The following is a 12,941-nucleotide window of genomic DNA, read 5'->3' on the forward strand; positions in this document are numbered from 1 at the left end:
ACAAGCTGAAGGTACTTTTCACCGACAAGGTATATTTTTGATGCGATGGATGAACTGAGATGCACCAAATTCGATCATATTACAGTGGATAGGGGCTTAAGTTACACCGACAGGTTTATTGAGATCAGTAAGTCTTGCTTAAGATGGAGTATCCATCTTAAATCTTAAAATGGGTCAAATACTAACACGTGAGGGTAATAAAGACAAAAAAATTGGCATTTTCTAGACAACTTGTCATGTGATTTGGTATGTATTTGACCCTTCTTAAGCTTAAGACGGATAGCGTCCGTCTTAAATAAGAATTTGTGTATTGAGATATACTAGATGGACTAAATTACACTAGATCTGATCACGATACACTGGATGAGGGCATGGAGTTACACCGTTAGACTCGAGTTAGTTGGTCCTTGGCCTCTTTTTGAAGCACGGTTTTTGCATTGAAAAGCGTGAAGTCCTACAAAAAAACTCACCAAACGGTTAAACTTATATAAGCAATTTAATCACTAACACGAGTAGCAAGGAAATGCACCAAAATAGGGTTCAAGTTAAGGATTATTTTTTGTCTAAAGATAGGGACGATAACGTAGTTATCAATGATCCACATCAGGACCTAGGTCTGCTTGTGGACAGCCCACGTCCTCGCCTAGGCCGTGAGGTGGCCCATGAGGGGTTCATTCCGTTCACGAAACCGAGGCCCAAAAAATAGTGAGCCTCATATTTATAGTTTTTAAATATGCATATACAAACGAATAAGAGTACGGTGTAGCGGTAAAGGTAGTAGCCAGTAGGTGTTTGAATAACTACACAGTTCAGGTTCGAATCCTATATAATACCTTTTTTGTTTAAAATGTACTTACTTGGGAGTTGATCACTTTATCCTTATGTCATTTTAACTGACAAAGGTTGAGATGTGCTCTTGAAATACCATTAGATAAGACCAACATAGATTTCATGTGTGTTGAAGTAAATTTTATATTGTATGTTTTTTAGTTATCTTTTTAATAATTTAGATTCATATTATTCTCAAATGAGGTTACAATAAGTAAATATATGACAAATTTTTAGTTTTCTTAAGCATAAAACGGGTAAAATTCAAAATGGCAAAAATAAATGCAATGTAAAAGTAACATTTTTGTCAAAACCTTATTATTTAAGGCCTCAAAAAAAAAAATTGGAACAAGGCCTCAAGATATCATTAGTCGCCCCTACTAGGCCGAGACATGGTGGTTCCACTTCTACGTCTAGGCTAGGGCGTGGGTGATTTACGTCCACGCTTAGTCGATATCTCAAAAGGTAACCAACGTCCTAGAGATCTCCGTCTACCCGGGGCGGTGATTCCCGTGGACGCGTCTTTCTCGTCGTCGTCCGTTATTTGATGTGAGTGATTAGATGGCATGACTATGGCCGACGGGCGCATTGGGCTCCGTCGAACTATACCGCATCATTTTGTCCCAAACATTTACCCAGGGCCGGCGTTTAGCATGTGCGGGCCGCACAGCCGCAAAGGGCCTCTGAATTTTTGGGGCCAAATAGTGCAAGACAAATGTAGATAACATTTTTTGCACTATTATTTGCTACATTTCTTATTTTTTTGTTTTTTTAAAAGTTTATTCTTATGTGCAAAGTTTGTTATAATTAGTTATCTTATCCGTTCCTAATTTTGTGTTATATTTTTCAATTTTTAATTAACTATTTTTTTCAGGTTTCAGTTACCTTTTCATGAGCCATTTTTACGAAACATAGCCTATAACCATCTAATGAACAATTATATTTGGAGTATTAAGTAACAATATGTATTTTTGTAATGTATATACTTCTATTATTTGACAAAATTTAGGAGAATATTACGGTAATATTACCGTAATCGGAATGATATCAGTATTAGAATAATTATATTATATTGTGATATTAGTTGATACGATTTAGATCTCGGGAGTACTATAAATGTCGAGCCAATGTAATCATTCGAAATACGAACGAACAATATCAATAATACGACAATTACTTCTATGCAATTCTCCCTCTCTTATTTAATCTCCTCGTTCTTTTGCTTATTTAATACTCCCTCATATTCTAAATAACTCTCCCTATTTCCTTTTTTGTCTATTCACAATACTCTCCCTATTTCCTTATTTGACAAACTTTTATACTTATTTTAATCACCCCACCCCACAACAATACCCCACAATACTCATACTTTATCTTATTTTAGTCATCTTACCCAACAACAATACTTATTTTAGTCATCTTACCCCACAACAATACTTATTTTAATCACACAATACCTTCCCTCTCTCCAATCTCCTACCCCACTACAATACTTTACCATATAAGAGCAAGTCCAATGGTGTAGCTTAGGGACTTGCTTGCAATTTCTTAAAATTGCAAGCTAGTTGCTACACCATTGGAGATGTCCAACTAGATTAGCTTGCCTTAAGCAACAAGCCTCATTAAGCTAGTTGCTTAAATGGTCCCACAATATTATATCAACCAATGACAAATTAGTTTATTTTCATAATTTTAATTTTATTAAAATTTAATTAGGTTTGATTTTTTTCATAAACTAGCTAAACCATTGGAATGTATTTGTCAAGCTACAAAATTATTGCTTAAAATGTGATGTGGATTTGTCAAGCTACAAGGTAATTGCTTACCATTGTACTTGCTCTAATACTCCCCTTCCTTAATTCTCGTGCTCTCCATAAAAGGGGAGGATTATTAAGAATAGGAGGGAGTATCTTCTTTCTTTGTTTTCCTGAGCCTTCTCCTTTCTATTTTTTCCTGAGCCTTATATTATCTATAAATTTTGTCGCGATTTACATGTGACATTATTTTATTCTCTAAAAGATCGATGATATCTAAGTTGACTCAAATGTCACAAAAGTTGCACGTAAAAATACAACCAATTGGTCTCCCTTGTGACGGGTTACCATTTGTGGCGGATATTTTGTGAGTTAAAATGGTAACAAAATGGGTTAGTGGAGAAAGGGGACCACATAAATAGTGTTGCAGAGAGAGAAAAAGTGGGTGTTTTGTGAGGTAAAATGGTATCCGTCACTCAAGAGTGACGGATATGTTTGGTCACAAACAAGAATTTGTGAAATACAATTTAGAGCCAATATGACTTTAGTGGTTCATCTCCTTATACTAGAAGAATAAGACTTTTCCAAAATTTTCCGGCCTAAATGAATTTAGCTATAATTGGGCTTTTATTATATCATATCTGTAATTGGACTTTTATTATATCATATCTGTTATTCGGCTTTCATTATGTTATATTTACATCTGAATTATACTGAACTTTCCCTTTTTCCACCGTTAATACAAAATATTAATAATAATAAATTTACAATTAAATTTCAAATTGAGTTAAATATCAGTTTTATTATTATTTTCTTTAATGTTTCTATCTAAAATACCGCGCATTCGCGCGGGATCTATACTAGTTAGAAAAATAATTAGAGTAATTATAATTATAAATAAGCTCATCTAACTCATAATAAGTGACATTAAAAATATTAATAGCACGTATATATAATTAACTTCTTCAAACTGTTCCTATTGCATTTTGAAACAATATGTGTGTTTCTCAATAAGTAAATTTCACGCCCTGTATTTGATTTTTGGATTCGCCCCTTGAATGAACCAAAAGTAGAAAAACGCAAATTCAAACAATCAACACGAAGGAGAAAAGGTTCAAGATACTTAGAAATTAAACTGAAACAAGAAACAAATACAACAATAACATTCTCCCAAAGGATTGTGTTTGATTTGAAAATGTGCTTTGAATAGTATCGATCTAGCCACTTTGTACTAGTACGCCTTCGATGGCTTCGACAGAGTGAAAGGCTCTTTGGAGATGGTCGCCCAAGGCTTTAACATTACTAGAACGAACCGGATCATCGTTTGAGTGACCGTTTACATCTTCAAACGCGGCATGTTGTTTCACATAATCGCTTAGTATGTCCCGAATTATCTGAACAGAACCGAAGGCTTGCTTTATATGATCACTCACGTGTCCGACTTGATCATTACTTTCCTCGTGCTCCTCGCTTAGTTCGACTTGAGTCTCAGCTTTTTCTCCCTCCAAAGGCTTGTCGTCATTGACATTTCCACCCTCCAAATTAATCACACATGATGGAATGCTTTCGACATTTTGTAGTATATCTTCGATGGCTTTAACCGAGTCAAAGGTCAGGCGAATATAGTCACCTAAGGCTTTGATGTTTTTGGAACGATCTTGGTCATCCATTTTCCCTTCGCTCGCTTGAAACCCAATATATTGGTCCACATAATCGTTTAGTATTCCTCGAATGATCTGAATAGATTCGAAGGCTTGCTTTATACGATCACTCGCGTATTCCACATGATCGTTACTATCCCCATGCGCCTCACTTGGTTCGACTTGTGGCTCAGCTTGCTCACCCCCCAAAAGCTTGTCATTGACGATATTTCTTCCCTCCAAATTAGTCACACATGATGGAGTGTTTTCGACATTTTGTAGTATATCTTCGACGGCTTTAACCGAGTCAAAGTTCAGGCGAATATGGTCACCTAAGGCTGTAATATTTTGGGAACGATCTTGGTCATCCATTTCCCCTTTGCTCGCTTGAAACCCAGTATATTGGTCCACATAATCGTGATGTCTATCATTCCCCTCGCTTTGTTCGACTTGATTATCGTTACTTTCATCGTTCCCCTCGCTTTGTTCGTCTTGAATCTCAGCTGGTTCTCCTTCCAGAGGCTTTTCATTGATATTTCCCCCCTTCAAATTTATCATAAATGATGGGATGGTTTCGACATTTTGTAGTATATCATCGACGACATTAATCTGATCATAGGTCAGGCGAATATTGTCATCTGAGGCCTTAACATTTTGAGAACGAGCAAGGTCACTGGATTCCCCTTCCTTCGTTTGAAACCCAATATATTTGCCCACAGAACCGCTTATTATACCTCGAACTGGCTTAACGGAGGAGTTAATGGCCTGTTTTAGATGTTTAAAAGAAATCTTTGAATCGGACACCTTCACTAGTATTCCTTGAGATTGATTAAAATCAGCATTATCGACTTGGCCATCACTCGATTGGATTTCTTCAATGTTTGTAGTATTCGGTTCACTGGAGATTATTGACTTTGTATTTCTTGAATCCACAAGGTCGAGCTCACCCGGCACATCGTCAACTTTTTGAAAGTTAATATTTTCATTTGTGGTATAGTTACCACCTACAGACAACAACCTTTTGTTTCCAAAAGACATACCCAAGTTATCCATCTTGCGAGTCACACTAACAAGTCGACGACTCGAGTAAAACACTTCTCCCTTTATCCTGCAAAAATTTGAGAACAAGGAACTTGTGAAGAAAGTTTCAACTCTTAATAGATCGGGCATGTTTGGACTTTGGATTAAGAGATTTGGAGGGATAGGAAAGGAACTTGTGAAAAAAGTTTCAACTCTTAATAGATCGGTCACATAAGAGTGTTTCACAATGGATAATATGGGAAAACGAGTCATTTTATAAACCAATCAGTCGCCAATTGATTTTGGGCTGAAACTTTCTTAGATTTCGGAAGTGAATTATAGACTTTTTGCATCATTTTCCCCTATTTTATTCAGATAATTCTAGCCATACGGAACCAATAATGGACCCAAAGATTAATAAACATTGATGTTGGTTACATATGAGCGTGAGTTACATGACAATGACAAGCAGTCACGCTCATAATGTAGTTCTTAGGGTGCAAAATCATGTGTCCACATTGGTAGTCTAAAGATGGAACATCATTTTATAAGTGCTACAAAATATGATAGTACGAGGTCTGTCTTTTGGGAAGGAGTCAAGAGAAAATCCATGAGGGTTTGATCCAAAGCGGACAATATCATATGATTATAGACAGTGGACACTGGACACCAGCGCAACAAAGGTCTAATATAAGATATTCACGCTTCCGCACAACAGAACTAATATGACCTTTTGACCATTATACATAGACATGCTTTAAGAAAATAAACATGAAAAAAAACAATATTTTATACTTATTTAGAATGAACACGTAGCAAAAACTGAAATACCTAAATGCTTTAAGAAATGAAACATGAAAAAAAAAAATAACTTATACTTAATTAGAATGAAAAAGTTACAATGGCTGAAATACCTAAATAAGAAAAACGCAAAGAATTACCTGCAAGAGTAGGAGACGTTTAGAAGATCACAATGTTGTGGAGTAGCGACACGAGGAAGGAGAAAGCCGACTTTAACCTTGCAAGTTTCATTGGCAACAAGATCCCCGTATGGAACTATAACATGATCATCATACGTTGTAAACGGGATGTATGAGCATGAGTACGTGCCCACACAAACGTTGACTATTTTGACCATTGACTCTGCTCTTTTGAAGGTCAACTTCAAGTCATTAACAACTATTGTGAACAGTTTCGTCAAGCATTTAGAAAATGCACTTGTTAAGTTGCCTGGACTTGTGTTTCTAACATTTATGGGACAATATATGCCCCCATCGCTCCTTTTTGCAATGGCGTTTAACACCTATACAAACAGTGATAGAGTCAGGATTTAGACCGAGGGTTATACAAATAATGGCAAAGTTAGGATTTCGACCGGGGGAGAGCGCCTTTACTAGCCCCTTATCTCAATATGGACAAGAACAATAATCATCAATATAAATATATATGTGAGGCTTTTTTCGAGCGACGTGGTAGTCTCCAACTTTTTTAAAACACTTAATTAAATTCTAAAATTAATTAATTACTTATAATTTTTCTATTGGGATTAGGAAATAATTAATCATTTACAATTTTCCTATTAGCATTAGAATATTATTTTTTAATCGCACTTATCATTTTAAAATTACTTTTTTCAACTTTTCTATTAGAATTAGAAGATTATTTCTTAATATTCGTGTTTAATTATATACTTAGGGATACACTATCGACAAAAACTTAGATATATTCATAGTCTCCAATTTTATACGCATTATTCAATATGATAATCCATAACATAAAACGTCTATAAGCTCAATTTTTTTTTTAAACACTCAAAATAAAATAAAAAATTAACATAAAGAATAATATAGAAATAATGTTTAATAAAAATTTACATATATATAAAATTATATAGAAATGGAGTTTAATACCGTAATTATCTAAACATCATATTTTAAATATTTCTTGGGATGTGCAGCCTCTACTACACACGTAGTAATATACTCTGTGTACACGATAGGTTAGCTTAGAAAAAAAAGTTTGACATTCCTCACGTCCCATCATTTATTTATCCTTTTAATTTCTATGAGAAATATATTAATCAAATCTAAGAGAATGATTGGGGGAGATAGATCTAGCAAACGAGCCAACCGGGTCAGTTTCGAATCAGGACAATTCAGGTTTTCAGTAATTTGGTTCGAAATGGGTCGGATTGGGTACGTGGTGGAGTTAGGGGCGCTAGCAGGGATGAGGCGGTCGGTAATTTCATTATTTTAGTTAAAATATTTGAACTTTTTTCAAGTTTACCTTAAACCATTACCCGTTCGCCCCCTACTGAGATTTTTCGCCCCCGGCGCCGAGGTTAATTTCTGGCTCCGCCACTGGGTCGGGTTGTTTCAGGTTCAGGTCATTTTCGGATAGGTTATTGTCAAACTATTTAGGGATAGCAGTCAATTCCAACAATAAACATTATAACCCCCTTTTTCCTCATTTTCAAAATTGAAATCAAATAATTTAAAAAAAAAAAAAAATTTACTCCCGCCATTATTCTTTATACTGTATGTCATTTTAGGTAATTGATAAATTTACTCTTTATATGTCGTTTTGCATTATCTATGCACTCTCCTTTTTAGTGTAATTCCAAATTAATTATGGTCATTAATTTCATTCCATATAACATTTTTTCATTGGTTGATAATAAGGAAATCACTATGTATTTTAAGGAACTATGCATTTTGTTCTCTCCAGAGTTTTATTTATTGCCTAATTAATGTTATAATCACATTTAATCTACTTTCTTTATATTTGTGTTCTTTCCTAAAACGACATATAATAAATAATTGAGGGAGTATTTAATGTTTCAACAATATTCATTAATATTTATATATATTGACCTAATAATAAAAATTAAGTTATTTTACTAAATATTTTATTACTCACTAAATGATTAATATGTAAATAAAAAAAATATTTGAAAGAACGAATGCACAAAAAAAAAATATTTGGCGAAAAATCGGTGTCGCTAATGGAAATAGAATGATTTTCAACTCTAAAATAAAATTCACACAAAGATATATAATGTAGCGATACTTAATATATATAATAAGAAAACATAATCAATAAAAAAATTCGGTTAAACTAATATTATTTATTAGTAAGATTTGCACAAATAGTTATACAACACAAGTAAAGTACTATGTATCGTATCGGTAGTATAGTTTAGGAAAATAATATCATAGGCAATATTCATCTTCGACTCTTCTACGTAATAAACACATAAAACAAGTAAAAAATAACGTAAATAGATACAAAATATAATTCTTTTGATGGGATAAATAGAAGACATTTATAGGTTAATCATCATCTTTTCACATAATCCACATCAATATGGTATAATTATTATTTTATTACCGTGCGAAAACCAAATGAGGTATTTACCTCAAGTTGTTGCCTTTTTATTACTATGAATTGATTTTTTTCTAATTTGACAAAATTTCATTAGGTTTCGATTCAAATTGGCCTTAATGACTGCATAGACGGATTTTTCTCTACCCGTTTGTGGATATATGTTTTCTTAATTACGTTTCTTTATATGTTGACATGCGTTAAATGTTCAAACTGTAAAACCAATTGGATTTTTTTATTCGGTTTGATCAATTAGAAAAACATCTTAAAAATATTATCAAACGACATTTTTAATGAAATTTTAACATAAATAATTTCAAGTTTACACTACCTTTTCATAAATATTTCAAGTTTTAACAACTCACACGATTGCACGGGACATAAGGTCAACTTGAATGGCAAGTAATACACTCAGAAGGGGTCTCTAAGTGATCTCGGTCAATCCAACCAATAAACACCAAAAAAGCAGACAGCTACATTCATTTTGTGCCATGGGGAATTAGGAGGGGCATAATAGATTGGGTTAACAAGTGTTTGAGGTCATGTTTTAAGAGTTTTAAGAGTGTTGCAATAGACCAAGAAAAGCAAAGAAAATGAATAGAAGAAAGTCACTGCAGGTATAAGGGGTTTAGCACTGAGTTGACCAAAACCAACAAAAAATTAAAGGAGAAAACATCAGAGTAAATCAAGACGAGTTGAAGTGAATAAGGTTTTAAACGAGTCTGGGATGAAGGTCAAATTAAAGGAGTAGAAAGTAAGCGGGAGAGGACAAAACGAGGAACAGACCCACACAATGTCGATGATGCTCTTAGAATGATGGTGACATAAGCTAAAGAAGGCGAAACCGGCAAACCTCGAGAGGAGAGACTAACGTTATGTTGGAGTATACCCCCTCCAAGCAAGCTACAAGAAAAGAAAATTACGATGCTTGGTACATGTGGAACATAATCGTTTAAGTTTGGTCATGAAAAGAAGGGTAAGGTGAGAGTAAGAACACTCTTTAAAAAAAAAGCCTTAGGAGAAACTTTTAAAATAGCACCGAGACTTGATATAACAATTACAATAGGGTTAAAAAGAAAATGAGTAACAAGAATATTTTGAATGTGAAAAAAGAACACATTAAACTAATTGATAGAAATATTTCAAGAGACATGGACAATAATAAAGATATGAAACACATGGTTGAGGTAGGGAGGATAAGTACAAAAAGAAGGGATCTAAGAGGCTCAAGGGTATACTGCATGACTACGTTTATATATATTAGTCGTTTATCATACTTTAAATTCAAAGATCAAAAGAGAGGGGGCGAGTACATATTGTATATAACACATGCAATGTTAAACGAATTAAAATACAAATGGATTGTCATTTTTTGTTTTGTTTTACTAATGAAACTTCTCCAAATTACTATCTAAGAGAAAAAATGTGCTATCTAATAAGCGTCGATTAGTTTAGCATTAACTACTATCTAAGCAATATTTATTGTTAATCAAATATGTTAGCATTAAAATTGATATATAGTCCCCTTTACACAAGAAAGGCTAAAACATCCTTACGCATTTTACATTTATTTAAACAATTATTTTAGAATCCGTGCAACGCACGGGCATCAAACTAGTAACATAATATGATTGATCTCTTCTAACATATCCGTCTCAAGATTAAACGGATCAAATAACATTTGATTTAGATAGATACGACATACTTTTTATACTAGTAACTAGATTTTTTTTGGTCTCATCTATCATATTTGACCGTTTAAATTTTTTGATGTATTTACCCGTATTAAACAAGAATTTATCTAACATAATTCAATAGTCGGTTAGGGTCTTCTGCGGAGACTAAGGAGATCGTATGTACATAAGAATATCAATTGTGTTCGGAAATGAATCGAGACTGAATAAGCTTAAGGAAATTTTGTTGGATCCAAACATGAGTAAGAAATCCCTCAAATCCATGAACAACAACAACAAAGCTTTAGTCCCAATATATGTCACGGTCGACTAACATGAATTGTCATCCAAATCTATCTAGGTTTGAATCCGCCAATACGATCAGAAGTTAAGTATAAGTCGTTCTTTTTCTAAAATAAATAAACATACAAATATTTATGTAAAATGATAAAAGGATAAGTAAATATATAGAATCAAGCTATTGGAGTATATTGACGTTATGTTGGTATTGAAATGTATCGACGGAGACAAGGACACATTCGACATACCGTCAATATACTCCCTTCAACCTAGATTCTATAATTCTCGATTGCTATAATTTATTTATAGGAGGTTAGAAATTTTCAATTAGAATATAAAACTTTATATTTGACTTTTCAGCCACAGCCCAGAGTAGGGGTGGTCAACAGTGCGGGTCGGCCTTGCTAACCCGGACCCAGCCCGCCTATGACCCGCTGATAAAACCGGCCCGCCTGACCCGGACCCGGCCCGAACCGCCCTAGATCTGGGCCGGTTACGGGTCCCCAAATGTCAAACCCGGCCCGCCCAAACACGGACCCGCCCATAAACCCGCCCTTGACCCGCCTCATGGGTCACTTCTGACCCGACCCGCCCCGACCCGTCTCAATCCGGCCCGTCCCGCCCCTTACCCAGGCCAGTTCCAGGGCTCCCAAAACCTGACCCAGCCCGCCCCCGACCCGGCCTGGACCCGGCCGACCCGCACTGTTGACCACCCCTAGCCCAGAGCCATTAGTACTCTTTTTAGTCTTCGTACTAGTACATAACATAAACAATTTTTACTATAATTGCACTAACAAGTTTGTTTGTTTTTTTTGGTATTTTTGCATATACAAATTTAGTTTCAGAACTTTTAAATATAATTACGCAAACATTAAATCAAAACGGCAGTAACAAATTGATCTAATTAGATCTAATAAAATCAAATACTCGATACTGGATCATTGATCTAGCTAAGATTAAGACAGAATTTCTTGAATCAAATCCACAATTATAATGATCATATATATTAATAATAGCGAACATACCATTGAACTGCGATCATCACCAAGTCCGATTGTATAAACAGGCAGTGTTTGGAATGAAACATAGTTAGTAGGAACTTCAACATGGTCACCATCAGACATAAGCAGGACAGCTGCCGGACGTCTGATACCGTAGTTACGGTCATTGATCAGTTTAAAGGCCATGTCCAGGCCACCGTAGATGTCTTTGCCAGGGTACGTTTCCAATCCGCTTACCAACGTTTCAATCTCACCTCGAGAAACAATACTTATCTGTCGTAACCCACATAACTTCTGAGGATCATTTGAGACCGTCACAATTGATAAACGATCAGCTGAGCTGAGTTTGTCAATCAAGAGTCTCATAACACCTTTCAGTGTTTCCAATTTCTCACCTTTCATGCTATCGTTAACATCTAAAACCGTCACAATATCTACTCCCGCTCTCTCATTCTCGTATCCTGCTCCTGTTACCTCCAAAAACACACTTAAATGGCTCTCTTCCGTCCCTGTTTCCTCCTTGTAAATGGTATTCGCTTTTACGTCGCCTTCTCTCAATGTCTCAAACTTCATCCCTAAAGTGTCGTTAACAAATACAAAAATTCTTAGTAATTGTACTTAAATGATAGGTTAACAAATGAAATTATTTACCTTTTTTTTTTTGTGTGTGAGATGTGCTTAAAACCTAAGGTAAATAAATAATTGAGACGGGAAATATTTATTAAATGAGTTAATATGCAAAGTTAAATAAGTTACCTGTGTCATATGGAGTTGTGACAATCTGTTCATCATCGCTTAGAGACATTCTAACAAGAACAATGATCGATCTCCTCCTTTGTCTTTGTTTTTACGGATTATTTTATATCCTCTTTGTTTTTATTTTGTTTCGACAAACTCGATCAAATAAGTTTATAATTTTTCTATTTATCTTTAGTTGGATTTTATCATCTGCCTGGAGGCTGGATCATGTATTTGTAGCAGTGGTCTGAAGGTGTGTGACGGGGCGTACCTAGAAATATATATTTTGTATTTATCTTTAGTTGGATTTTATCCACATGTGAGTGTTGTTCTACATAGATAAAAATTAAGAAAAATTACCCTTTTATAAGGCTTGGTTTTTACAGTTGACTTTCCTTGGACTTATGGAGCGGACTGTTTCTGTTTTATTTGGATCTGACCCAGACTCGTTTACATGATTTAACAATAATGCACCTTAAGTCAATTATTACTAGCATCTTTAGCTCTTGAGTCTTAAAATAAATTTATATTGCCTCGCCGGTGGGTTAATAATGCAAGAAACCTACCACCGAGATTTGGAAATTTTGCTATTTACTATTAATC

The 12,941-nt window shown here is 34.7% G+C and overlaps 1 protein-coding gene across 1 annotated transcript; it reads right to left on the reverse strand.

The window, feature by feature from the left end:
• Positions 1-3,690: 3,690 nt before the first annotated feature.
• Positions 3,691-12,615, reverse strand: LOC141656478 (uncharacterized). The gene is made up of 4 exons (XM_074463387.1): positions 12,357-12,615; positions 11,625-12,175; positions 6,184-6,545; positions 3,691-5,330 (listed from the first exon to the last, which is right to left on the reverse strand). Exons 1-4 carry the CDS (start codon positions 12,403-12,405, stop codon positions 3,800-3,802), a joined length of 2,493 nt encoding a protein of 830 aa, XP_074319488.1. The 5' UTR covers positions 12,406-12,615; the 3' UTR covers positions 3,691-3,799.
• Between the last annotated feature and the right edge of the window lie 326 nt (positions 12,616-12,941).

This window comes from Silene latifolia, chromosome 5 (genome assembly GCF_048544455.1).
Source record: "Silene latifolia isolate original U9 population chromosome 5, ASM4854445v1, whole genome shotgun sequence".
In the NCBI taxonomy this organism is placed as follows: Eukaryota; Viridiplantae; Streptophyta; class Magnoliopsida; order Caryophyllales; family Caryophyllaceae; genus Silene; species Silene latifolia.